A 24,330-nucleotide genomic window follows, 5' to 3' on the forward strand; every position below is an offset into this window, starting at 1 on the left:
AGGTTTCTTCATTTTCTTTTATCTGATTTTTCTTCAGATATATTAGTGCCAAGTGATTTGTCTTCAAGTTCAGAAATTCTGTCTTCCACTTGCTCAGTTCTGCTCTTCTGTCTTTCTAATGAGTTGTCTACTTCTGTAATTTCGTTGTTAATCTTCTGAATTTCTGATTGCTGTCTGTCTATGGATTTTTCCAGCTTGTTAAATTTTTTATTATGTTCCCGAATAATCTTTCTAATTTCTTCAGTTGCTTTATCTGTGTGTTCCTTGGCTTGTTCTGCATATTGGCTCATTTCCTTCCTGATGTCTTGAAGTGTTCTGTATATTAATCTTTTGTATTCTGCCTCTGGTAATTCCAGGAATGCACTCTCATCTAGAAGATCTGTGGATTCTTTGTTTTGAGAGCTTGTTGAGGTGATCATGGTCTGTTTCTTTATGTGACTAGATATTGACTGTTGTCTCTGAGCCATCTATAAGTTATTGTATTAGTTTATGCTTGCTTACTGTGTCATAGCTTCTTGCTTTGTTTTGTTTTGATATGCCCAAATGGGTTATTTGAGTGAGCTAGTTTGATTATTTTTGCCTTTGGAGCTCTGATGTCCTGTGCCCAGATGGCTAGAGCTTTTATCAGGTATATCAGTCTAGGAGTACATTCACTATTCTTGTATTAATTCAGCTCAGGTGTCTAGATAGCTGACCATCAAGTGCATGGTACAGGTTCTGTCCTACAGTCTTAGAGGGTCAGGAGTGATTGGTGTATGTACCAGTATCTGATTGCAGCAGGGGGTCACACTCTGAACAAGGCAGGGGGCTGAGAACTGAACCCCGGAGTGTCTTTGAGGAAAGCATGTCCCTGTCCCCTAGAGCGTGCACGTGGGTGGGTTCTGCAGACGGACCGTGGGCACCCAATGTTTTTGGTTGTAAGCCTGGGAGGTACCTGTTATCCTTGGACTCCTGTCGTGGGTGGCTGGGTGACCTGAGTGGAGCTACCAGTCCATAGGCCCCTGGTCCCTGTTTAATAGGCAAAGCAATGTCAAACATCAAACACCCACCTTTCCCCTGCACAGCTGAAACGGTTGGAGTGTGCCAACAACGGTGTATTCTCCTGAAATAGGCCCACACAGGTCCATGCAGAGGGGAAAGGTGCTTAGAGTCCACAGACCATTTATGCCTGGGCAGGGGCCGCTTCTATACTGAGCTCCCCTGTTTAGTGGAGCTGCCAAATTATCTTCTCCCCAAATTGCAAATTTTTTCCTTCTCCAAGGCCGAGAGGATGGCTCTAGGTGCTCAACAGTGCCTATCTCAGGTCCAGGGAATTCAGCTGCTGAAGCCAGCTTGGGGGCGGGGGGCGTGGTATAATATACTCAAGTACTTAGCTTTTGCTAAGAGTGCCGTTCTTCTCAGGTTCCGGAGGTTTAAGTAGGCTGTGTGGCTGGCTACTTCTCCCTGAGGAAACTGTGGCCGATCGCTAGTACCAGCCTGCCACCACTGCTCTGGGAATGGTGCCTGAGGGCTTCCTGCAATTCAGGTCTGGTAACTCCTCTCCGCTTCTGAACCATCTCTTCCTCCCCCTACCCCTCAGTTCGTTGTCTAAGCTTGCCTTTGATGCTCAGGGCTCCTAGGTTGTCATAAATATACTCGTTTCACTTGTTTTTTCGGATCTTTGTTGTAAAGAGGGGGCTTGCTGGAAATGTCTGTCTATTCCGTCATCTTGGCTCTGCCTTCTATGACTTTCTTTTAAGATCTACCTTATGTGGAGCTCGATGAGCATCTTGGATCTATATCTCCTCGTCTTTCATGACAGCGGGGAAGTTTTCTGCCAAAAAATCTTCAACAATTCTCTCTGTTCTGGTACTTCAATCACTTGTAGGTTATTTCTCTTGGTAGAGTCCCACATGACTCTTAGGGTTTCTTCATTTTTTAAAATTATTTTATCTGATTTTTCTTCAGATATATTGGTGCCAAGTGCTTCATCCTCAAGCTCATCAAGCCTGCCTTCCATTTGCTCAATTGTGCTCCTCTGACTTTCTATTGAGTTGTCCAATTCTGTAATTTTATTGTTAATCTTTTGAATTTCTGATTGCTGTCTATGGATTCTTGCAACTTAATAAATTTTTCATTGTGTTTTTGAATAACGTTTTAAATTTCTTCGACTGCTTAATCTGTGTTTTCCTTGGCTTGTTTTGCGTATTGCCTGATCTCCTTCTTGATGTCGTTCCTGATGTCTTGAAGAGTTCTGTATATGAATCTTTTGTTTTCTGCATCCAGTAATTCCAGGAAGCCATCTTCATCCAGAAGATCCCTTCATTCTTTGTTTTGAAAGCTTGTTGAAGCGATCATTGTTTGCTTCTTTATGTGATTTGATATTGACTGTTGTCTCTGAGCCATCTAGAAGTTATTGTATTATTTTTTTATGTTTGCTTAATGTATCCTAGATTTTTGCTTTTTTTTTTTTTTTTGATATGCCCAAATAGCTTGCTTGAGTGAGCTAGCTTGATTATTTTCACCTTTGAAGCTCTAATATCCTGTCACCAGATGGCTAGAGCTCTTATCAGGTATATCAGCCTAGGAGTCCATTCACTTTTCTTGTATGGATTCAGCTCAGGTATCCAGGTAGTTGGTCATCAAGTCTGTGGTACAGGTTCTGACCTACAATCTTAGAGGGGGAGGGGTGATTAGTATAGGTACTGGTATCTGGTTGCAGCAGGGGATCTCACTCTGGACAAGGGAGGGTGCTGATAACCATCCCCTGAGTGTCTGTGAGGAAACCATGTCCCTGTTCCCTAGAACACACAGGCAGGTGGGTTCTATAGATGGAGCATGGGCACCCAGTGCTTCTGGTTGTAAGGACTGGGAGGTACCAGTTATCCTTGGACCCCTGTCACGGGTGACTGGGTGACCTGAGTGGAGCCACCAATCCTTAGGCCCCTGATGTGAGTAGGTGAGGACCCTGTTTAACAGGCAAAGCAGTGTCAAACATCAAATACCCATGTCTCCACTGCACAGCTGAAACAGTTGCAGTCTGCCAACAAAGACCTATTCTTCTGAAATAGGCCCACACAGGTCCATGCAGAGGGGAAAGTTATTTAAAATTCATAGACCATTTATGCCTGGACAGGAGCCGCTTCTAACCTGAGTTTCCAGGTTAGTGGAGTCGGCAGGTTATCTTTTCCCCAACTGTGAATTTATTCCTTCTCTGAGTCCAGGACAATGGCTCAGAGCGCTCAGCAGGATCTATCTCAGGCCCAGGGAAATCGACAGTCACTGAAGCTGGCTTGGGGCTGGGGACGTGGTGAAATATATGCAAGTACTTAGCTTTTGCCGAGAGCACTGTTTTTTCTCTGGTTCTGGAGGTGTCAGTAAGCTGTGTGGGTGACTGTTTCTCCCTGAGGAAACTGTGGAGGAACGTTGCTACCAGCCTGCTGCAGTCGCTCCCGGGAACAGTGCCTGAGGGATCCCGGCAATTCAAGTCTGGTAACTCCTCTCCACTTCTGAACTGTCTTTTCTACCCCCTGCCGCTCAGTCTGTTTTGTAACTTTGCCTTTGATTTTCAGGGCTCCTAGCTTGTCATAACTATAATCGTTTCACTTGTTTTTTCGGGTCTTTGTTGTAAGAGGTTTCACCAGAAGTGTCTGACTACTCTGCCATGTTGGCCTCACCTCTTGGTGTGTAAGATTTTTAATAGTATCTCAGTCTAGCTTTAGTCTTTCTGATTCTCTTTTAATGGAGCAGCTGGTAGATTTGAACTGCTGACCTTTTGGTTGGCAACCAAATTCTTAATTACTGCCCTGCCAGGACTCCAAAAATAAAAAGAATATTTAAAATTATATAGACTTCTAGTATGATAGTGAGGATGGTGCAGGACTGGGCAGCGTTTTGTTCTTTTGTACATAGGGTCACTATGAGTCGGAAATAACAACAGCAAGAGTATACTGTTAATACACTAGAGTAATATGTTTCTTCTTTTTATGTTAATATTTATCATAGATGTGGATCTGTTGTTTATATCTATGATTTGAGAGACAAAAGTATCAATAAAATTTGGCAATTTTTCCGTGCCCTAAAAGTAGTACTTGGGAAGTTGAGGGTTTGAGATCTGTGCACTCACTCAAGTTTTGTTTCAACTGAATTAAAATGTGGTATTTTTTTTAATACACCATGAAAATCTCAGTCTCATACTTTCTGGCCATCTTGACTTTGATCTTGAGAATTGTGTAAGGTAAACTTGCTTTTTCTAACATCTAAAAATATTTTTCATCATTTGAATTTTCTTCTTACATTTATTATTTTCAGTATATTTATTTGAAGCTTTTTGATAAATTTGTATCTTTTTATTTCAGAGTTTTCTTTCTTTGATCCTAATGATGCATCGTGCCAGGAAATTCTCTTTGATCCCAAAACTTCAGTATCAGAATTATTTGCCATTTTAAGACAGTGGGTTCCTCAGGTCCAGCAGAACATTGACATTATTGGAAATGAGGTAAGAGACTCTTAAACTTGAAGATTTGCATGATTAGGGTTGTAAATGGCATAGAATTGTTTTTCCCTGTCTGAGTGGAAGGATGGTTATTGAAAGAGAGTCCCTCTAAGATTCTGATGTTTGTATTTCCAGGTTTTTTATCACCAGTGAGTAGGTACTGCATGTTCTTCCCAACATTCCCTTGTACACCTTACTTTCTTAACACCTTTCTGTTTTGACGTTACACACTCTTGGTGGAAGGAGGAGAGGCATTTTTCTTATTTCTTTTCTCTATAGAAATAAATTTTGCAAAATTTTTTGATGTATTTTATTAAGGGATTTGATTACCATCATGTTCTAGCTACACATTTGAGTAATTTGGCAAAGACCGAGGCTTAAATATAATAAAAAAAAAATTGATTTTTTGGAGGGGATTGAAAAAGTAAGTGGATTCTTTCATCAGCATGTTTTGTAAGAAGAGATAGCTTATACTTTTTTCAAATACCATTTGCAAAAAATGGCATGGGGGCACTGTCCGACCTCCTTGTCTAACTGCACTAAGGGAAGAATCACCATCAGCATCAGCCTGAGGCAGAGGTCAGACAAATCTCCTCTCTTCAACCTTTTTTACCAATTCTGACCACCCACTGTCCCTCCCAGGGCACTCTCTACTCTGCTGGATTCGATAAGTCATTGCAATGGCCACACAGAACTCAACAGACCATACTCTGTGATTATTAGGTTTATTAGGGAAGTAACAAGTTACAATTCAGGATCAGGAATGACTCAGGATACAGCTCTTCGATCGTGACAGCCTGTTGTCAGCCATGCCCACAGGCAGGCCTCTCTCTGGCTGCTGGCCTCTTGGCCCCTCAGCCCCTCGGCATTTAGAGCCCCTCAGCCCAGCCTCTGTCTTGCTCAGATAAGTGTTACCAAACTCTTTAGCTCTGCCAATAAGTACCCAGAGGCACCACACTCCACCAGTAATCCTTGGCCCAAAGGCACTCAGCTCTCTTGTTTTGTGGGTTGGCACGCCCACAGTAGCCACTTTGCCCCATGGGTGAGGAAGCCCACTGTGCTGTCTCATGCCTATCTCCTGGTTCTGCTGCCGCCATTTTTCTGCTGCTGATTCTCACTCTCTTGTGCTGTCTCCAGTGTTACAGTCTCTCCTTGTCTGTCTCCTGGGTCTGGGAGGTTCTCTGTACAAGGAATCACTCCACTTTCATCTCTTCATGGTGGTAGCGAGGTCCCCTCTTTCCACCTCTGGAATGGCTCATTTTAAGCCTAGCAAGATGGCAAAACTGCCTAATCCCCTGGGTTCCATACCACTTATTTACATTATCCCACTTCCACAAGGGTGCCATGTACATTTGCATTATTAGCAACCTGTCCAATCCTCTTGGTGGGCCATTTGCATAGTTCCTCGCAATCATTATGTGGGGAGTTACAAGACCGTGCATGGCTAAAAGGTTCATATTAAGAAATTCACTGTACCACACCATACCATTATGCTCATTAGAAAGAAAATTTTGCTTATTCTTTGAAAGAGTTAAGGGATGTATTTGGAGTGCCAGATTACCTTGAGATACTCTTTAAGTGACAGGTTAAATTTTCATTGTTGTTGGATGCAGATTTAAAATTTACCCTTAAAAGACGCCAGCTCTATCTATACATTTTACTGAGAACTAATTCAGATATGATGGACTAAGTCTGTTCCTCAGAATGACTGGAAATCAGTTGATAATTTAGTAGTCACATTGTAATCACATTTTCCTTGATTTCCTCAGATTCTCAAGAGAGGTTGCAATGTGAACGACAGAGATGGATTGACAGATATGACTCTTTTACATTATACCTGCAAGTCTGGAGCTCATGGTATTGGTAAGTCCTTGCTAATTCTGTTAATTGTTTAGACAATCTGTCTTTGTGCTTATATAATCTATATTTATGCCAATCAAAAGCCTATAATTCCCTCAAGCCCCTAGGAGAGCATCCAGCTGCTGATAATATTGTCTGAATAGATGAGGATTCAGTTAAGTTCTTCCAAAAACCTTGTTCCCTTCCCTACCTTCTCTCAGGGGGATCTTTATACTTTCTTGGCACCTCCAGCTTTTCTGGAACAGGCTATATATATATACCTGTTTGCTTACTAGGTGAGAGGAACTGGTAACAGCCTAGAACTTCCCTGAGGGTTGACAGCAAGGGTGTGACAGTCTAAGGTCAGTTTTCCAAGTATCCAATTCCTCAGCAAACCCTGGTCTTTAGGTCTGTCTGATCTATTCCTACATAAACAATATATGTGCATATTTTCCAAAATCGGTATCCTCTGCTACACCATTTTATAAACGTGCGTCTCTTATTTAACTATGTATCTTGAACATCTCTTCATGTTTTGGTCATCTGATATAGTACTTCTGAAATTATTTGTGGTGAGGGACTTTTTCCCCCCAGTATATAATAGACTGATGCTTTTGTAAAATTAAAAAAAAAAAAAGACACATAAAATACTTTTCAGAAGACATAAATTACATTTGAATTAATATAATCAGAAGAAGCATTACATAGGGAAAAAGAAAATAATTAAAAAAGTATAAACAAAAATTACGATGTGGGGGCTGGCAAAGGTCTGTTGAGCAGCACCTGGTCTAGCACACTGTAATGGCTGCGTGGGATTCCATTATATGGGTTTATCCATTTGCTTAACCTATTTCTTATTGTACTTTTAGGTTGTTTCAGAATTTTATTCATACTAAACGGTGCTGTGACATATATCTTTATAGCAAAGTATTTGTCTGCATCCCTGAGTATGATTATTTTAGAATAAATTTGTGAAAGTAAGATTTTTGAGGAGTAAGTGTATATTCAGTATGCCATCTGCCTTAGTCTTTTAAATGTGGTAGTAGATAGCCATCCATTGGAACTTAAAATTTGTACTGAAGACTAAAAGAAAAATAATTTAGCAAATCTTCTTTAGGTGATGTTGAGACCGCTGTAAAATTTGCAACTCAACTTATGGATCTGGGAGCAGATGCTAGTTTGCGGAGTCGCTGGACAAACATGAATGCTTTGCATTATGCTGCTTATTTTGATGTCCCAGAGCTTGTTAGAGTGATTTTGAAGACATCTAAACCAAAAGGCAAGTAGTATAAGATCACCATTACATGCTGCTATGGATCGAATTATGTCCTCCCAAAATGTATGTCAACTTGGCTAGGCCATGTTTCCTAGTATTGTGTGATTGTCCACCATTTTATCATCCGAGGAGATTTTCCTTTGTGTTGTACACCCTACTTCTATGATGTTAATGAGGCAGGATTAGAGGCAGTTATGTTAATGAGGCAATACTCAATCTACAAGATTAGGTTGTATCTCCAGTCAGTCTCTTTTGAGATAGAAAGAGAGAAGGGAGCAGAGAGATGGGGGACCTCCTACCACCAAGAATGAAGAAACAGGAGAAGAGCACATCCTTTGGTCCCTGCCCTGAGAAGCTCCTAGACCAGGAGACGATTGATGACAAGGACCTTCCCCTAGAGCCTACAGAGAGAGAATGCCTGGAGCCAGCACCCTGAAATTAGACTTCTAGCTTCCTAGACTGTGACAGAATAAATTTCTGTTTGTTAAAGCCATCCGCTTGTGGTGTTTCTGTTATAGCAACACTAGATAACTAAGACACATACTTTCCCCATTTGTAGAAGACATGTTTTAGAGATTCAGTAGATAAATTTCCCTAGAATATTTGTTTCTAACTTCTACTTTGTATGATTGCTGATTTTCTCTTTAAATTTTACTTTTTCATTTTTTTGAATGATGTTAGGAAGGAAGCCTCTGTTGATAGTAATAACTCAAGAATGAGTTTGTCCTGAGCACGTTGGAGGTAGGATGTGTGAGGTTGTGTGGCTTAAATGAAGGTAGGGCTTTGAGAACCAGAGATTTATTAGACTCTTGTTATAGTAGACATTCAAAATGTGATTCGCAAATCTGAAGTATTTCCTGTGTTTAAGAATAGCATAATAATGGTATTATAGATAATAAGATTCCTTTTTGTACTATGAAGCCCAAACTCATTTTTTGAACAGAGTATTATGAATCAGTATTATAGGTAAACATTCTTATGTTTAATTAGTCTTTATCTCATTCCTGGTTTGAAAATTCTGCAGCAAACTTTGTCTATAAAGAGCCAGATAGTAAGTATTTTAGGCTTTGTGGGCTATGTGGTCTCTATTACAGTGACATGATGACACTATTATGACATGGAAGTAGCCAAAGAGATTATGTAAATGGTCGGGGGGTATATGTTCCAATAAAACTATTTATAAAAACAGATGGTGGGTTGGATTTGGCCCGTGGGCCGTAGTTTGCTGAACTCTGACCTAAACTTGACTACCTCGTTGTAGTTGTCACAGCGGATACGCAAGAGGTTTAATGAGTAGTTGCATTAAGATAGTTAGTTTTTACAAATATGAATTATTGCCATTATTGCTTTTCAATATGCTTTGGTTTGTGATAGTTGGAAAACCCATAATATCACTCCATTTTATAATAAAATTTTATCGTACTAAGAAAACAATCAGTTAACCAGATTGTGATATGAAGATGTTGTTCCCTTGTAAAATTGTGCCTTGGGGGCTTGGTTTAAGTCTCATAAATGGTTAAAAAAAAAAAAAAAAAAAACCTAAAAAAAAACCCCCCAAAAATCCTATCTCCTTTTAAATTGTAACAGCTAAATTTAGATTTCTAATTAATACTCTTGTGATGTTTAATTGCAGATGTGGATGCCACTTGCAGTGACTTTAACTTTGGAACAGCTCTGCACATTGCAGCATATAATTTGTGTGCAGGTACTGTGAAATGCTTACTGGAGCATGGAGCAAATCCTGCATTTAGGGTAAGAGGTTAAATTAAAAGTGAAAAAAAAATTAAAAGAATTAGGTCTCATGTTATCTCTCAGTAACAAGTTGAATCTGGATGTTGTTATAATAGAACTCTTACATGAACAAGTCATTTATGTTTTTGTGCCACATGTAGATAGTAATGATGACAAACTTTATCTGAAATAAACTTAAGGCATAACAGTGAATCTCAGTCCTGTTACATTGATAAGCTCTACAAAGTTTACTTCCATTCAGGAAGATAAGATGCTCCTTAAATTGTTGTAATCTTTGGTTTTAAATATCTTTCTTTTGGGCTTTTGATGTATTCATGAATAGTTAGCTGTTAAAGTATATACATTATATTTTTCTATTAAATCATACTTTAAATTCTTTTGGAAAGAAATTTTCATTCAGAAAGTTAAAAAATGCACATTTCAGAATGGAGTAAATCTTTAAAAATGGAGTGTTTAAAGGAAAAATATTTTTGCACAGCAATGATTCACTAATGTACAAAGTTAACACACAGGATTGAATTTCATAATCTTCAAATCCTTTGACATTTTATTGTCTTTGAGAAAGCGATTCTTACTTTTCTTTCCCTTATATGAATGACTGTGACTTGCTCTGTCAGAGATTCTTACTCAGACCTGTGCCTTCCCGTGAAGGGGTCAGTCAGGTGGGCAGAAGAGACTGTAACGTTTGAAAAAGCTCCTCTGCCCTCCCACTTTCCTCTCCCCCCACCCCTCTTTCCTATTTTCCTTCTGTTCCTTACTTCTTGGCCACTTTTCTTTCTGTTTAGCCCCATCAATTATCCCCAGCTTCTAATGTCCCTCCTACCAGAATATATGCTCTTTGAGGACAGGACTTTTTGTTTTCTTCACTGTGCTGTCTCTAGTACCTCGCACCTGTGTCTGGCATATAGTAGAGGCTCAGTAAATTTTTTTTTTTGCCGGTAAGATATATATGATAAAATATTTGCCATTCCAACCATTTTCACATACATAGTTCAGTACAGTAAATATTTTTGAATAAATAAATCATGAATGAATTTAACTTAAAATTCCTCCAAAGATAATTTTCTTTGCATAGAAGTCTGTATAAATATGAATTGAATTGTTTTTATCTGTAGAATGACAAAGGACAGATCCCTGCTGATGTTGTTCCAGACCCAGTAAATATGCCGCTAGAGATGGCAGATGCAGCAGCAACTGCCAAAGGAATCAAGCAGATGCTGCTGGATGCGGTGCCTCTGTCATGTGATATCTCAAAGGCGATGCTTCCAAATTATGATCATGTTACTGGCAAGGCAATGCTGACATCACTTGGCCTGAAGTTGGGGGATCGTGTTGTTATTGCAGGACAAAAGGTATAGTAAGTAACTGTCGTCCCTTATGCTCAGTAAATGGTCATTATGTCCATGGCCTGTGTGCCAAGGAGTACATACAGTATGGCCAGAATTATGAGATAAAAAAAAAACACAGGTTCAGTATGTGGGTTGAAAGATGTTGTTGTTAGGTGCCATCAAGTCAGTTTCAACTCATAGCGACCCTATGCACAACAGAACGAAACATTGCCTGGTACTGAGCCATCCTTACAATTGTCATTATGCTTGAGCCCATTGTTGCAGCCACTGTGTCAGTCCACCTCGTTGAGGGTCTTCCTTTTTTCCGCTGACCCTGTACTCTGCCAAGCATGCTGTCCTTCTCCAGGGACTGATCCCTCCTGACAACATGTCCAAAGTATGTAAGGAACATTCTGGTTGTAGTTCTTCCAAGACAGATATGTTCATTCTTTTGGCAGTCCATGGTATATTCAATATTCTTCTCCAACACCACAATTCAAAGGCGTCAATTCTTCTTTGGTCTTGCTTATTCATTGCCCAGCTTTCACATGCATATGATGTGATTGAAAATACCATGGCTTGGGTCAGGCCCACCTTAGTCTTCAAGGTGACATCTTTGCTCTTCAACACCTTAAAGAGGTCCTTTGCAGCAGATTTACCCAATGCAACGCGTCTTTTGATTTCTTGACTGTTGCTTCCATGGCTGTTGAGTGTGGATCCAAGTAAAATGAAATCCTTAACAACTTCAGTCATTTCTCCATTTATCATGATGTTGCTCATTGGTCTAGTTGTGAGGATTTTTGTTTTCTTTATGTTGAGGTGCAATCCATACTGAAGGCTGTGGTCTTTAATCTTCATCAGTAAGTGCTTCAAATCCTCTTCACTTTCAGCAAGCAAGGTTGTGTCATCTGCATAACGCAGGCTGTTAATGAGTCTTTCTCCCGTCCTGATGCCCTGTTCTTCTTCATAGAGTCCAGGTGCTCGTATTATTTGCTCAGCATACAGAATGAATAGGTACAGTGAAAGAATACAACCCTGACGCACACCTTTCCTGACTTTAATCCAATCAGCATCCCCTTGTTCTGTCCGAACAACTGCCTCTTGATCTATGTAAAGGTTCCTCGTGTTCTGAAATTCCCATTCTTTGCAATGTTATCCATAATCTGTTATGATCCACACAGTTGAATGCCTTTGCATAGTCAATAAAACACAGGTAAACATCCTTCTGGTATTCCCTGCTTTCAGCCAGGATCCATCTGACATCAGCAATGATATCCCTGGTTCCACATCCTCTTCTGAAAGCGGCCTGAATTTCTGGCAGTTCCTGTCAATATACTGCTGCAGCCGTTTTTGAATGATCTTCAGCAAAATTTCACTTGCGTGTAATATTAATGATATTGTTCTATAATTTCCACATTCGGTTGGATCACCTTTCTTGGGAATAGGCATAAATATGGATCTCTTCCAGTCAGTTGGCCAGGAAGCTGTCTTCCATATTTCTTGGCATAGACAAACGAGCACCTCCAGCGCTGAATCTGTTTGTTGAAACATCTCAGTTGATATTACATCAATTCCTGGAGCCTTGTTTTTTGCCAAAGCCTTCAGAGCAGCTTGGACTTCTTCCTTCAGTACCATTGGTTCCTGATCACATGCCACCTCTTGAAATGGTTGAACATTGACTATTTCTTTTTGGTATAATGACTCTGTGTAGTCCTTCCATCTTCTTTTGATGCTTCCTGAGTTGTTTAATATTTTCCCCATGGAATCCTTCAGTATTGCAACTCGAGGCTTGAATTTTGTCTTCAGTTCTTTCAGCTTGAAAAATGCCGAGTGTGTTCTTCCCTTTTGGTTTTCCATTTCCAGCTCTTTGCACATGTTACTATAATACTTTGTCTTCTCGAGACACCCTTTGAAATCTTCTGCTCAGTTCTTTTACTTCATCAATTCTTCCTTTTGCTTTAGCTGCTTGACATTCAAGAGCAAGTTTCAGAGTCTCCTCTGACATCCGTCTTGGTCTTTTCTTTCTTTCCTTCCTGTCTTTTCAGTGACCATTTGCTTTCTTTATGTATGATGTCCTTGATGTTATTCCACAACTCGTCTGGTCTTCGGTCACTAGTGTTCAATGCATCAAATCCATTCTTCAGATGGTCTCTAAATTCAGGTGGGATGTATTCAAGGTCATATTTTGGCTCTTGTGGACTTGCTCTGATTTTCTTCAGTTTCACCTTGAACTTGCATATGAGCAATTGATGGTCTGTTCCACAGTCGGCCCCTGGCCTTGTTCTGACTGATGATATTGAGCATTTCCATTGTCTCTTTCCACAGATAAAGTCAATTTGGTTTCTGTGTGTTCCACCTGGCGAGGTCCATGTGTATAGTCGCTGTTTATGTTGGTGAAAGAAGGTATTTGCAATGAAGAAGTCGTTGGTCTTGCAAAATTCTGTCATTCGATCGCCAGCATTGTTTCTGCCACCAAGGCCGTATTTTCCAACTGCTGGTCCTTCTTTGTTTCCAACTTTCACATCCCAGTCGCCAGTAATTATCAATGCATCTTGATTGCATGTTCAATCAATTTCAGACTGTAGCAGCTGATAAAAATCTTCTATTTCTTCATCTTTGGCCCTAGAGGTTGGTGCATAAATTTGAATAATAGTTGTATTAACTGGTCTTCCTTGTAGGCGTATGGATATTATCCTATCACTGACAGCGTTGTACTTCAGGATAGATCTTGAAACGTTCTTTTTGATGATGAATGCAACACCATTCCTCTTCAAGTTGTCATTCCCAGCATAGTAGACTATATGATTGTCTGATTCAAAATGGCCAATACCAGTCCATTTCACCTCACTAACGCCTACGATATCAATGTTTATGTGTTCCATTTCATTTTTGATGATTTCCAATTTTCCTAGATTCATACTTTTTACAGACACCTCTTTTTTTTTCTAAAGCCTCTGTTTTCTTATGGCATTTGCATACCACCAGTCTCTTTGTTTATACCTTCTATGGGACTTTTTTTTTAATTTATTTAATTTTGGAGTTAATAGGATCTCATTCTAGAGAATGAAACAGCATTCCTGCTTGGATACTGAATTTCCTAACATAGGTACTTCTTCAGTATTTGGGTGGCTTTGTGGGGAGAAGTGATACAAGTTTCTCAGAAAACTGCAATTTAGAGATTTGATTTATTGAGAAAATTGCAGTAAAAATGAAACAAGAGTACTACCGAATTATTATTTTGACAGGGACATTCGCCACATTCCAAAAGAATACATTCATGGGACATTCATTGTGGAGCTAAAATACCAAGAAATTATGAAGCATAGCATTTTTTTTTAACGTGGGATTAGTACTCAGCTTCTGTAGTATTCCTGTACTATGTCTGAAAGTGGACTTTGTAAAGAGTTCTTTTATGGTTTTTACTTTTTATTTTGGAAAATTTTAAGCTATACGAAAGTAGGTGAGTATAACGAGTAAGCCAAGGAACCTGCTTTAACACTTATCCACTCATGGCCGATCTTGTTTCATTTCTCTTGTCTCCCAGCCTGTTGCTTATCTTCTCATTCTCTTAACAGTGTCTTTTAAAGAGCAGAATTTTTTTTTATTTTAATGAAGTACATTTTTTGAACTTTTTTCTTTTATGGATTATGCTTTTAGTGTTATATATCTAAGTAATTGTCTACTGTGTTTTGTTCTAGAAGTCTTACAGTTTAAAGTTTTACATTTGCGTTAACTTTTATATAGGGTACAAGTGTGATCCAGTTTCTTTTTTGCTTATAGTTACCTATTTATTCTAGCACTGTGTTTTGAAAAGACTATTCTCTCTCTGTTGAATTGTCCTCATATCTTTGTAGAGCATGTATTTCTGACTCCGTTCTGTTCTATTTATCTGTATGACCAGTGAAGCCCTCTAGGCCTAGAGGCTCATTTCGTATTTTTTAGAAGTGGTGTAGTGGTTAAGTGCTATGGCTGCTAACCAAAAGGTCAGCAGTTTTTAACTACAAATTCAATTCAGGTTATCTTTTTTTTTTTTTTTGAGTGAGCATTGACAGTTTATGTCTTTTAAGGAACTGGAACGTTTTACCTCATATGTCAGACTTACGGACCTGGAGTTGTTCATGGTATTTCCTGTTACCCTTTTAATGACTGAAGATCCCTCTTTAATTCACAGCGTTTGTAATTTATATCTTCTCTCTGCCTTTATTTCCTTAGTCCGTGCATTTAAAACTTCGTCTGTTTTACTGATCTTTCCAAAGAATTAACTTTGGATCTCATTGATTTTTCTTTATTGTTCATCTGTTCTCAGTTTCTTTTCTCTTTCTTATCTCCTTCCTTTTGCTTGCTTTGAGGCTTTGTTTCTAGTTTCTTAAGGTGGAAACTTAGATTATTGATTTGAGGTCTTTCTTTTCTTATAGTCCAAGCGTTTCATGCTGTAAATTTCCATCTAAGCACTGCTTTGCTGCATTCCACACGTTTTCCTTTATTGTGTTATCATTTTCATTGAATTCAATATTTTCTAATTTCCCTTGTGATTTTCTCTTTTATACATGGGTTACTTAGGAATGTGTTGTTTGATTTCCATGTCCTTCTCTTACTTTCTAGTTTAATTTATATATGGTCTAAGAACATATTTTCTATGATTTATTTTAAATTTGTATTTTGCTGTTTTGGATGGAAGAAAAAAAAAAAAGTTGCTGTCAAGTCTACTCCTACTCACGGTGACCCCATGTGTGTTAGAGTAGAACTGCGCCCTTGGACATTTTTTTTAATGGCTTATTTTTCAGAAGTGGATCACCAGGCCTTTCTTCCAAGGCATCTCTGGTTGAACTTGAACCTCCAACCTTTCAGTTAGCAGATGAGCATGTTAACCACTTGTACCATACACAGACCGGTTTTGGATGAAGTGGTCTGTAAATGTCAGTTAGGTCCTTACTGATTTTCTGCCTATTAATTACTGAGAGAGGAGTGTTGAAGTCTCCCACTGTAACTGTGGACTTGTCTATTTCTCCTTTCAGTTATATCTTTTGTGTCATGTGTTTTGAAGCTCAGTTGTTAGGTGCATACACGTTCAGGATTGTTATATTTCTTTGAGAATTGACTTATTATTTAATGTCCCTTTTCATCCCTGGTAATAATATTCTTTGTTCTGAAGTCTGCTTTGAAAGACTAGATAATTAAAAGCTTCCACAGTGAAGTAAATTTATTAGAGTAGGACATTTAGAATTACTAACGATACTCAACAGGTATTCTGATATTATATTTTCTTTAGGTTGGAACATTAAGGTTTTGTGGAACAACTGAATTTGCAAGTGGGCAGTGGGCTGGTGTTGAACTGGATGAACCAGAAGGAAAAAACAATGGAAGCGTTGGAAAAGTCCAGTATTTTAAATGTGCCCCCAAATATGGTAAGGTAGATGTTGTTTAACTTAATAAGAAGTAATTTAAAATAAATTTTACTCTTCAACAATTTTTAGCTAAAAGTTTCCTCCTGGTTACTTATGTAACAAATGAAAGGGATGTGAATTTAGGGAGGGTATTTTAAAGATGGAGATGTTACATCATGTCTGTATACACTGATGAGAATAATAAAGAGAGAGGAGAAATTGATGTTGCGAGAGAGAAAGGGGATAATTGGAGGAGGAAGTCCTTCAGAAGTGAAGAGGGGCTGGAGTCCAGTGCACAGGTGTAGGGGCTATCCTTGTGTTAGGTCAGGTACCCCTATTTAAGTAGAGAAATGGTGGAAGATGAGGTAATTGTCTTTTGATTATTTCTAGTTTCTGAGAAAATAAAAAGTGAGGGCATTAGTTGATATTAGGAGAGAGAAGAAGTGTGGTTGGAGGTCTGGCAGAGAGGAGAAGGTGTGAAATACTCATCTGGGAGAGTGGGGATGTGAATAGTTCAGGAAGACATAGCAGGTAGCCAAGCATTGCTAAGGACCTATTTGAGACTGTGGTTATAAAGTAATACCCATTTCTGTGATTTTCTCCAGTCATGTTAAACTTTTCGGGTTTAGGTACTAAGTAGGTGGAGAGTTGGGTTTCACCAAAGCTAGTGTTTTTTTTTCCGGAGTGTACAATAGAAGGGAAGAGGGAAAATACTTGAGGAAGTATGCAAGGGCATGGTTAGAATGATGAATCAAGGAATTTAAGCTAAGTAAGAAGGAAAATCCCCCATGTGTCTGTCATTTTGTCGTATTGTGGGGGCTTGTGTGTTGCTATGATGCTGGAAGCTATACCACCGGTATTCAAATACCATCAGGGTCACCCGTGGCGGGCAGGTTTCAGTAGAGCTTCCAGACTAAGACATGCGAGGAAGAAGGGCCTGCAGTCTGCTTCTGAAAAGAATTAGCCAGTGAAAACCTTATGAATAGCAGTGGAACATGTCTGATATAGTGCTGGAAGATGAGCCCCCAGTTGGAAGGCACTCAAAAGATGACTGGGAAAAGAGCTGCCTCCTCAAAGTATAGTCAACCTTAATGACGTGGATGGAGTCAAGCGTTTGGAACCTTCATTTGTTGATGTGGCATGACTCAAGAAGAAACAGCTGCAAACATCCTTTAATATTCTGAACGTAGCAAGTATGAAGTATGAATACAGAAAAATTGGAAATTGTCAAAAAATGAAATGGAACGCATAAACATCGATATCCTAGGCATTGGTGAGCTGAAATGGGCTGGTATTGGCCGTTTTGTATCAGATAATCATATGGTCTGCTATGCTGGGAATGACAACTTGAAGAGGAATGGCGTTGCATTCATTGTCAAAAAGAACATTTCAAGATCTATCCTGAAGTACAACGCTGTCAGTAATAGGATGATATTCATACTCCTACAAGGAAGACCAGCTAATACGACTATTATTCAGATTTATGTCCCAACCACTAAGGCCAAAGATGAAGAAATTAAAGATTTTTACCAACTCCTGCAGTCTGAAATTGATCGAACATACAATCAGGACGCATTGATAATTACTGGTGATTGGAATGCAAAAGTTGGAAACAAAGAAGAAGGATAGGTTGTTGGAAAATATGGCCTTGGTGATAGAAACTATGCCAGAAATCACATGATAGAATTTTGCAAGAACAATGACTTCTTCATTGTAAATACCTTTTTCAACAACATAAAGGCAGCTATACACGTGGACCTCACCAGATGGAATACACAGGAATCAAATTGACTACATTTGTGGAAAGAGGTGATGGAAAAGCTCAATATCATCAGTCAGAACAAGGCCAGGACTAACTGTGGAACGACCATCAATTGCTCATATGCAAGTTCAAGTTGAAGGTAAAGAAAGTTAGAACAAGTCCGCGAGACCTTGAGTATATCCCACCTGAATTTAGAGACCATCTCAAGAACAGATTTGATGCATCCTGATGATCGAAGACCAGATGAGTTGTGGAATGACATCAAGGACATCATGCATGAAGAAAGCAAGAGATCATTAAAAAGACAGGAAAGAAAGAAAAGACCAAAATGGACGTCAGAAGAGTCTCTGAAACTGGCTCTTGAATGTCGAGTAGCTAAAGCAGATGGAAAAAATGATGAAGGAAAAGAGCTGAGCAGAAAATTTCAAAGGGCAGCCTGAGAAGACAAAGTAAATTATTATAATGACGTGCAGAGACCTGGAGTTAGAAAACCAAAAGAAAGAACGCGCTCAGCATTTCTCAAGCTGAAAGAACTGAAGAAAAAATTCGAGCCTCGAGTTGCAATATTGAATTCTATGGGGAAAATATTAAATGACGTAGGAAGCATCAAAAGAAGATGGAGGGAATACATAGAGCCACTGTACTAAAAAGAACAGGTCGATGTTCAGTCATTTCAGGAGGTAGCATATGATCAGGAACAAATGGCACTGAAGAAAAAAGTCCAAGCTGCACTGAAGATATTGGAGAAAAACAAGGCTCCAGGAATTGATGAAATACCAATTAGAATGTTTCAACAAATGTAATGTAGCGCTGGAAGTGCTCACTCACCTATGCCAAGAAATTTGGAAGAGAGCTACCTGGCCAACCAACTGGAAGAGATCCATATTTATGCCTATTCCCAAGAAAGGTGATCCAGCCGAATGCAGAAATTATTGAACAATATCACTAATATCACATGCAAGTAAAATTTTGCTAAAGATTATTCAGAAGGCTGCTGCAGTAGTACATCAACAGGGAAGTGCTAGAAATTCAAGCCAGATTCAGAAGAGGATGTGGAACGAGGGAGATCATTGCTGATGTCAGATGGATCCTGGTGGAAAGCAGAGAATACCAGAAAGATGTTTACTTATGTTTTATTTACTATGCAAAGGCATTCGACTGTGTGAATCATAAGAAATTATGGCTGACATTGTGAAAAATGGGAATTCCAGAACATTTAATTGTGCTCCTGAGGAGCCTGTACATAAATCAAGGGGCAGTCATTGAAACAGAGCAAGGGAATACTACATGGTTCAAAGTCAGGAAAGTTATGTATCATGGTTGTATCCTTTCACTGTACTTACTCAATCTGTATGCTGAGCAAATAATCCGAGAAGCTGGACTATATGAGGAAGAACGGGGAATCAAGATTGGAGGGAGACTCATTAACAACCTGTGATATGCAGATAACACAACCTTGCTTGCTGAAAGTGAAGAGGACTTGAAGCACTTGCTGATGAAGATCAAAGACTACAACCTTCTGTATGGATTACACCTCAATATAAAGAAAACAAAAATCCTCACAACTGGACCAATAAGCAACATCATGATAAATGGAGAAAAGATTGAAGTTGTCAAGGATTTCATTTTACTTGGCTCCACAATCAACACCCACAGAAACAGCAGTCAAGAAGTCAAATGACAGATTGCATTGGGCAAATCTGCTGTAAAAGACCTCTTTAAAGTGTTATAATGCCAAGATGTCACCTTGAAGACTAAGGTGTACCTGATCCAACCCATGCTGTTTTCAGTAGTGTCATAAATGCATGCGAAAGTTGGACAACGGATAAGGAAGACCAAAGAAGAATTGATGCCTTAGAATTATGGTGCTGGTGAAGAATATTGAATATACCGGTGGACTGCGAGGAGAACGAACAGATCTGTCCTGGAAGATGGAAGTACAGCCAGAATGCTCCTTAGAAGTGAGGATAACACGCTCCTTTGGACGTGTTATCGGGAGGGCCCAGTCCCTGGAGAAGGACATCATGCTTGGTAAATTAGGAGGTCAGCGAAAAAGAGGAAGACCCTCAACAGGGTGGATTGACAAAATGGCTGCAACAATGGACTCAAGCATAACGATTGTGAGGATGGCTCAGGACTGGGCAGTGTTTCGTTCTGTTGTACATAGGGTCGCTGTGAGTTGGAACTGACTCGATGGCACCTAACAACAACAACAAGGAGTATGGGGACATAAGGGGAATGATGGACAGGGGAAAAGTGGTTCCTGATGAGTTGAAAAGTTGAGAGGAGGTTCCAGAGTAAGTGATCTAGAATGATAGGAAACAGTAGATGTTTTCAATACAAATTTTAGAGGTGGAGAAATTATTGGCAATAGTAAAGCTAGGGTAAGTATGATCCTGGCTGGCTGAATTAGGGTAGAGAATAGATCATTGGAAGTGAAGTGATCAAGGAACTGATATGCCAGGGTGTTAGATGGATCATCTGTGTGGATGTTGGAGTCACCATGAGGGAAGACAGGACAAGTGGAGGAGGAGAGGATAGTGAGTCAGCCAGGGGCTGAAATTTTCACTGAGCGAGTGAGTGACCAGGACTTTGCCTGGTGGCTTCCAAAAGGAGAGGTTCAAGTAGTATAGTCAGCCTGACGGCATGTTCTTCAAAGCAGCTGGTTTTAATTTTTTTAGGGAGGAGAAATCAGTGTTCTGGAAATGGTAGTGATAGCAAAATGACACTTTCTCCTCTCGGCTAGTGTTAGGTGATGGTGTGGGACAAGTAATAGGTACTGTATGAGAGTGCTGCAGGGAAGCACTGTCTTCATTAGAGAACTAGGTTTCACAGAAGAAAAAGGTGAAGAAAACATTCATACAAAATGGAGTATTACTGACCAAAGACCATGAGTGGCAGTTGGCACAGCAGAAAGGTTTGGAGGGTCAGGTTAGTGGATTTAGGGAACCAGTTGATGGGAATCTTAGGCATTTTGTAGTGACCAGTAAATGGGAATATAAGGCATGATGGGATTGCCTTACATTCCCATTTATGGGGAGTAGGTTAGTCAATTTTAATTATTGTCTTTCCTTGGAATTGATCTATTGGGTGTTTTTTAATGCGGAGGCTGTGATGATAGTGGGGAAGGATGTTCTCATCAGTAAAATACTTAGCTGTGTGGGCTGCCCTTAATCTGCATTAAAATTATAAATCTGTTGATAAATGTATAAATTTCTTAGGAGACATTGTTTCAGCAGAAGCACACCCAGCTCTATAGGCCTCCCTTTAGTCCTGCTCATGGTGGTATCATGGCTGAGGGAAAGACCTTATTATCAAGAAAATATAGAACTCTGGAGGCCATGAAGAACTTGAAAAATTGGAAAAGTAAGCGAGGCCAACTTCGTGACTGTAGTCCTAAGCTGGGATGATTCTCTTTCTGGACTAATCAGGATGTTCAATCAAATTCATATTCTCTTTTGCTCTCGTTCTTATTTCTGTCTCTCTCATACACATTTTCTCTCTCTCGCTCACACACACATACACGCAGGCATACACAGTCACACACGTGTACATATCTCAGCACATTGACTTCAGTCTGCTTTGTCACTTATTATGTTGTGAATATTTTCCTGCAATTAAATATTCTTCTATAACATTATTTTCCATGGCTGCACAGTATTCTATCTAATAGCTTGATGGGAAGACGGTATGGTATAATGATGTAGAGTATGGGCTTTGAAGTCTGATTGTTTGTATGTGAATCAGCTCTTCCACCTACCAGCTATGTGACCTTGGGAAAGTTCTTTCTTGTGCCTCAATTTGTCTTCTATAAAATGAGGATAATGGGATTCATGTGAGGATTGAATGTATTGATAAATGTATAAAGAACCTAGAATAGGGCCTGATTCCCTGTAAGCACTGAACAGATGTTAGCTATTGCTAGCTATGATGAATATATAAGAGGCCCTGGTGGTGCAGTGGTTAAAGCACTCGGCCGTGAACCAAAAGGTTTGTGGTTCGAAACCACCAGCCACTCCCCAGGACAAAGATGTGGCAGTTTGCTTCCATAAAGACTTACAGCCTTGGAAACCCTATAGGGCAGTTCTACTCTGTCTTATAGGGTTGCTATGAGTTGTAATTGAATCCATGGCAGTGGGGTTATGAATATATAAAAATTTATCTTGCCAGTTTCTTATGGTCACACATTTAGGATGCAACCCATTTTTGGTGTATTATTAAAACATTTATTCTGTTTTTTAGAACTGTTCATTGTAGAAGATTTGAAAAAAAATTTAAAAAAAGAAAAGAAAAATCACCTGTACATTTTTAAATTTTTTGACCAAATTTGGATTATATATAGTTATACATTTTGTGTTTTTACTTGACATCCTATTATCATTCCCCCGTATCTTTAAATATTGCTTGAAAATATGATTTTTAATGGTTTCATTTCCTTTGAGTTTTTCTAGTTTGATGGGTGAAAATTCCTAAGTTCTAATTCATATTTCTCTGATTGTGGTGAAATAGAACATTTAAAATGTTTTGTTGTGCTTTTTTTGTCATCTTGACAATAATATTTGTGTTATTTGCCCATTAAAAATTGGAATATTAATTTTTTTTAAACTGGTAAGAGGTTTTAGAAATACGTATTTAGGATATTTAAGCCCTTAGATTTATTACAGGTATCTTGCCCAGTTTGTCATTTGCTTTTGAACTTCATTACAGTGTTTTGGACATATAATTTTATGTAGCTGAACATAAAAAACTTTTTCTTTATAATTTCTTACTTTGCTTTTATGCTTTGGTAGTCCTTCCTAATCTAATGATCAGTTATAAATTATATATTTTATTCTTTTAATCATTTTACTCTTAATTATTTGATCCATTTGGAATTGATTTGATACGTGGCATGAGGTTAAGATCTAATTTAATTTTAATTTTCCTCTGAGAGCTAAATTTTGCATCTGCCAAGCAGGCCCAAAAGCTGTTAGCAACATACAGGGCAGATGTAAATCAGATTTATTGGAAACACTTAGAAAAAGATCGTTGACAATGCGTGTGGTCCACCAAGCTCTCATCATCCCAAAGACAGGCATACTTCATTAGGACAAAACTCGATACCCCGAGGGTATTGATCCAGAAGGACACTGCCCCTGTCCACCTTTGCATAGTTAAAGGCAAGTTGTGTCAGGGATCATGTGTTGGATTATGCAAAAATAGGACTAGCCTTCCTGCAAGCCAGCTCAGTACTCTGAGCCATGCCATTGCTAAGCTACCTATAGGGTCACTATGAGTTGGAATTGACTCGGCAGCAGTGGGTTTGGGTTTTTAAGGTGGGGGGCTGGGGATATGGGAAAAGCCTTGGCTATCCAGAAACCAGTTTTTCCCTTCTTAGCAGCAATTTTCTCTCTCTCTATCGTTTTCCTTTTGGCTGTGGTTCTTCCCTCTATTATAAATTGAGCTCTTATAAGCCAGGGTCTGTTTTAGGATTGTCTGTTTTGATCCACTTATCTTTTAATTCTGGCAAAAATAAAAGAAAAAAAATAGATTATTTAAATTGTAGAAATTTTATAGTAAATTGTAATATTTGGTGGTATGATTGTTTTTCCTTTTTATGTTTTAGTTTTTCAAATTTCAAATACATAAAACAAAACCCAAAACTCCCCTGGCTTACATTTCCTTGCCCCTGAGCTTTTCAAAGGCAAGAACTTTTTCAACTCCTTTAGCTGTATCTTCTGATATTAATATCCATATTTGTAAATAAAACATTTATATGACTTCTTTAATTTTTCCAATTTTAGACATCTATTGACTTTCTAAGGAGCCCTGGTGGCACAGAAGCTAAGTGCTTGGCTGCTAACTGAAAGACTGGTGGTTCAAACCCACCAGCTGCTCCACTGGAGAAAGATGTGGCAGTCTGCTCCTGTAGATTTACAGCCTTGGAAACCCTATGGAGGCAGTTCTACTCTGTCCTATAGGGTCGCTATGAGTGGAAACCGACTCAGTGGCAACAGGTTTTTTTTTTTTTGTATTGACTTCCTTCTATGAGGAGAAAGGTTTAGTAATCTTACTATTCTAAGTCAGTTTCTGTATTGGTTTACTCACTTGTTCTGATGGATCACATCTTTCAGTAGCTTTCTGACTCATAGTAGATAATTTTTTTGAGGGTAATGCCAACCTCATGGAACTCTGGTGGCTCGCTGGTTAAGAGTTCAGCTGCTAAGCAAAAGGTCGAAACCACCAGCCGCTCTTTGGAAACCCTGTGGGGGCAGTTCTGCTCTGTCCTGTAGGGTCGCTGTGAGTTGGAATTGACTCGACGGCAACAGGTTTTGTTTTTCATACAATCAGTTAGGAAGTATTACCTTCCCATCTGTATTTTGGAAGAGTTTGAGAAGAATTGGTGCTAATTCTTCTTTAAATATTGGGTGGAATTCACCAGTGAAGCTCTCTGGTTCCTGGACTTTGCTTTGTTGGGATGTTTTTGATTACTCTTTCCATCTCTTCCTTTGTTAAAGTCTATTGAGATTTTCTAT

At 39.1% G+C, this 24,330-nt stretch overlaps 1 protein-coding gene across 1 annotated transcript in view; it reads left to right on the forward strand.

Moving 5' to 3' along the window:
• The window catches only part of CLIP4 (CAP-Gly domain containing linker protein family member 4), a 110,618-nt gene that overhangs the window by 23,316 nt on the left and 62,972 nt on the right, over positions 1-24,330 (forward strand). The window contains exons 3-8 of the mRNA XM_064295178.1: positions 4,338-4,477; positions 6,244-6,337; positions 7,431-7,592; positions 9,223-9,341; positions 10,457-10,693; positions 15,939-16,074. Coding sequence (XP_064151248.1) covers positions 4,338-4,477; positions 6,244-6,337; positions 7,431-7,592; positions 9,223-9,341; positions 10,457-10,693; positions 15,939-16,074 — 888 coding nt within the window. The remainder of the gene's footprint in view (positions 1-4,337; positions 4,478-6,243; positions 6,338-7,430; positions 7,593-9,222; positions 9,342-10,456; positions 10,694-15,938; positions 16,075-24,330) is intronic.

This window comes from Loxodonta africana, chromosome 12, assembly GCF_030014295.1.
Source record: "Loxodonta africana isolate mLoxAfr1 chromosome 12, mLoxAfr1.hap2, whole genome shotgun sequence".
NCBI classification, from domain to species: Eukaryota; Metazoa; Chordata; class Mammalia; order Proboscidea; family Elephantidae; genus Loxodonta; species Loxodonta africana.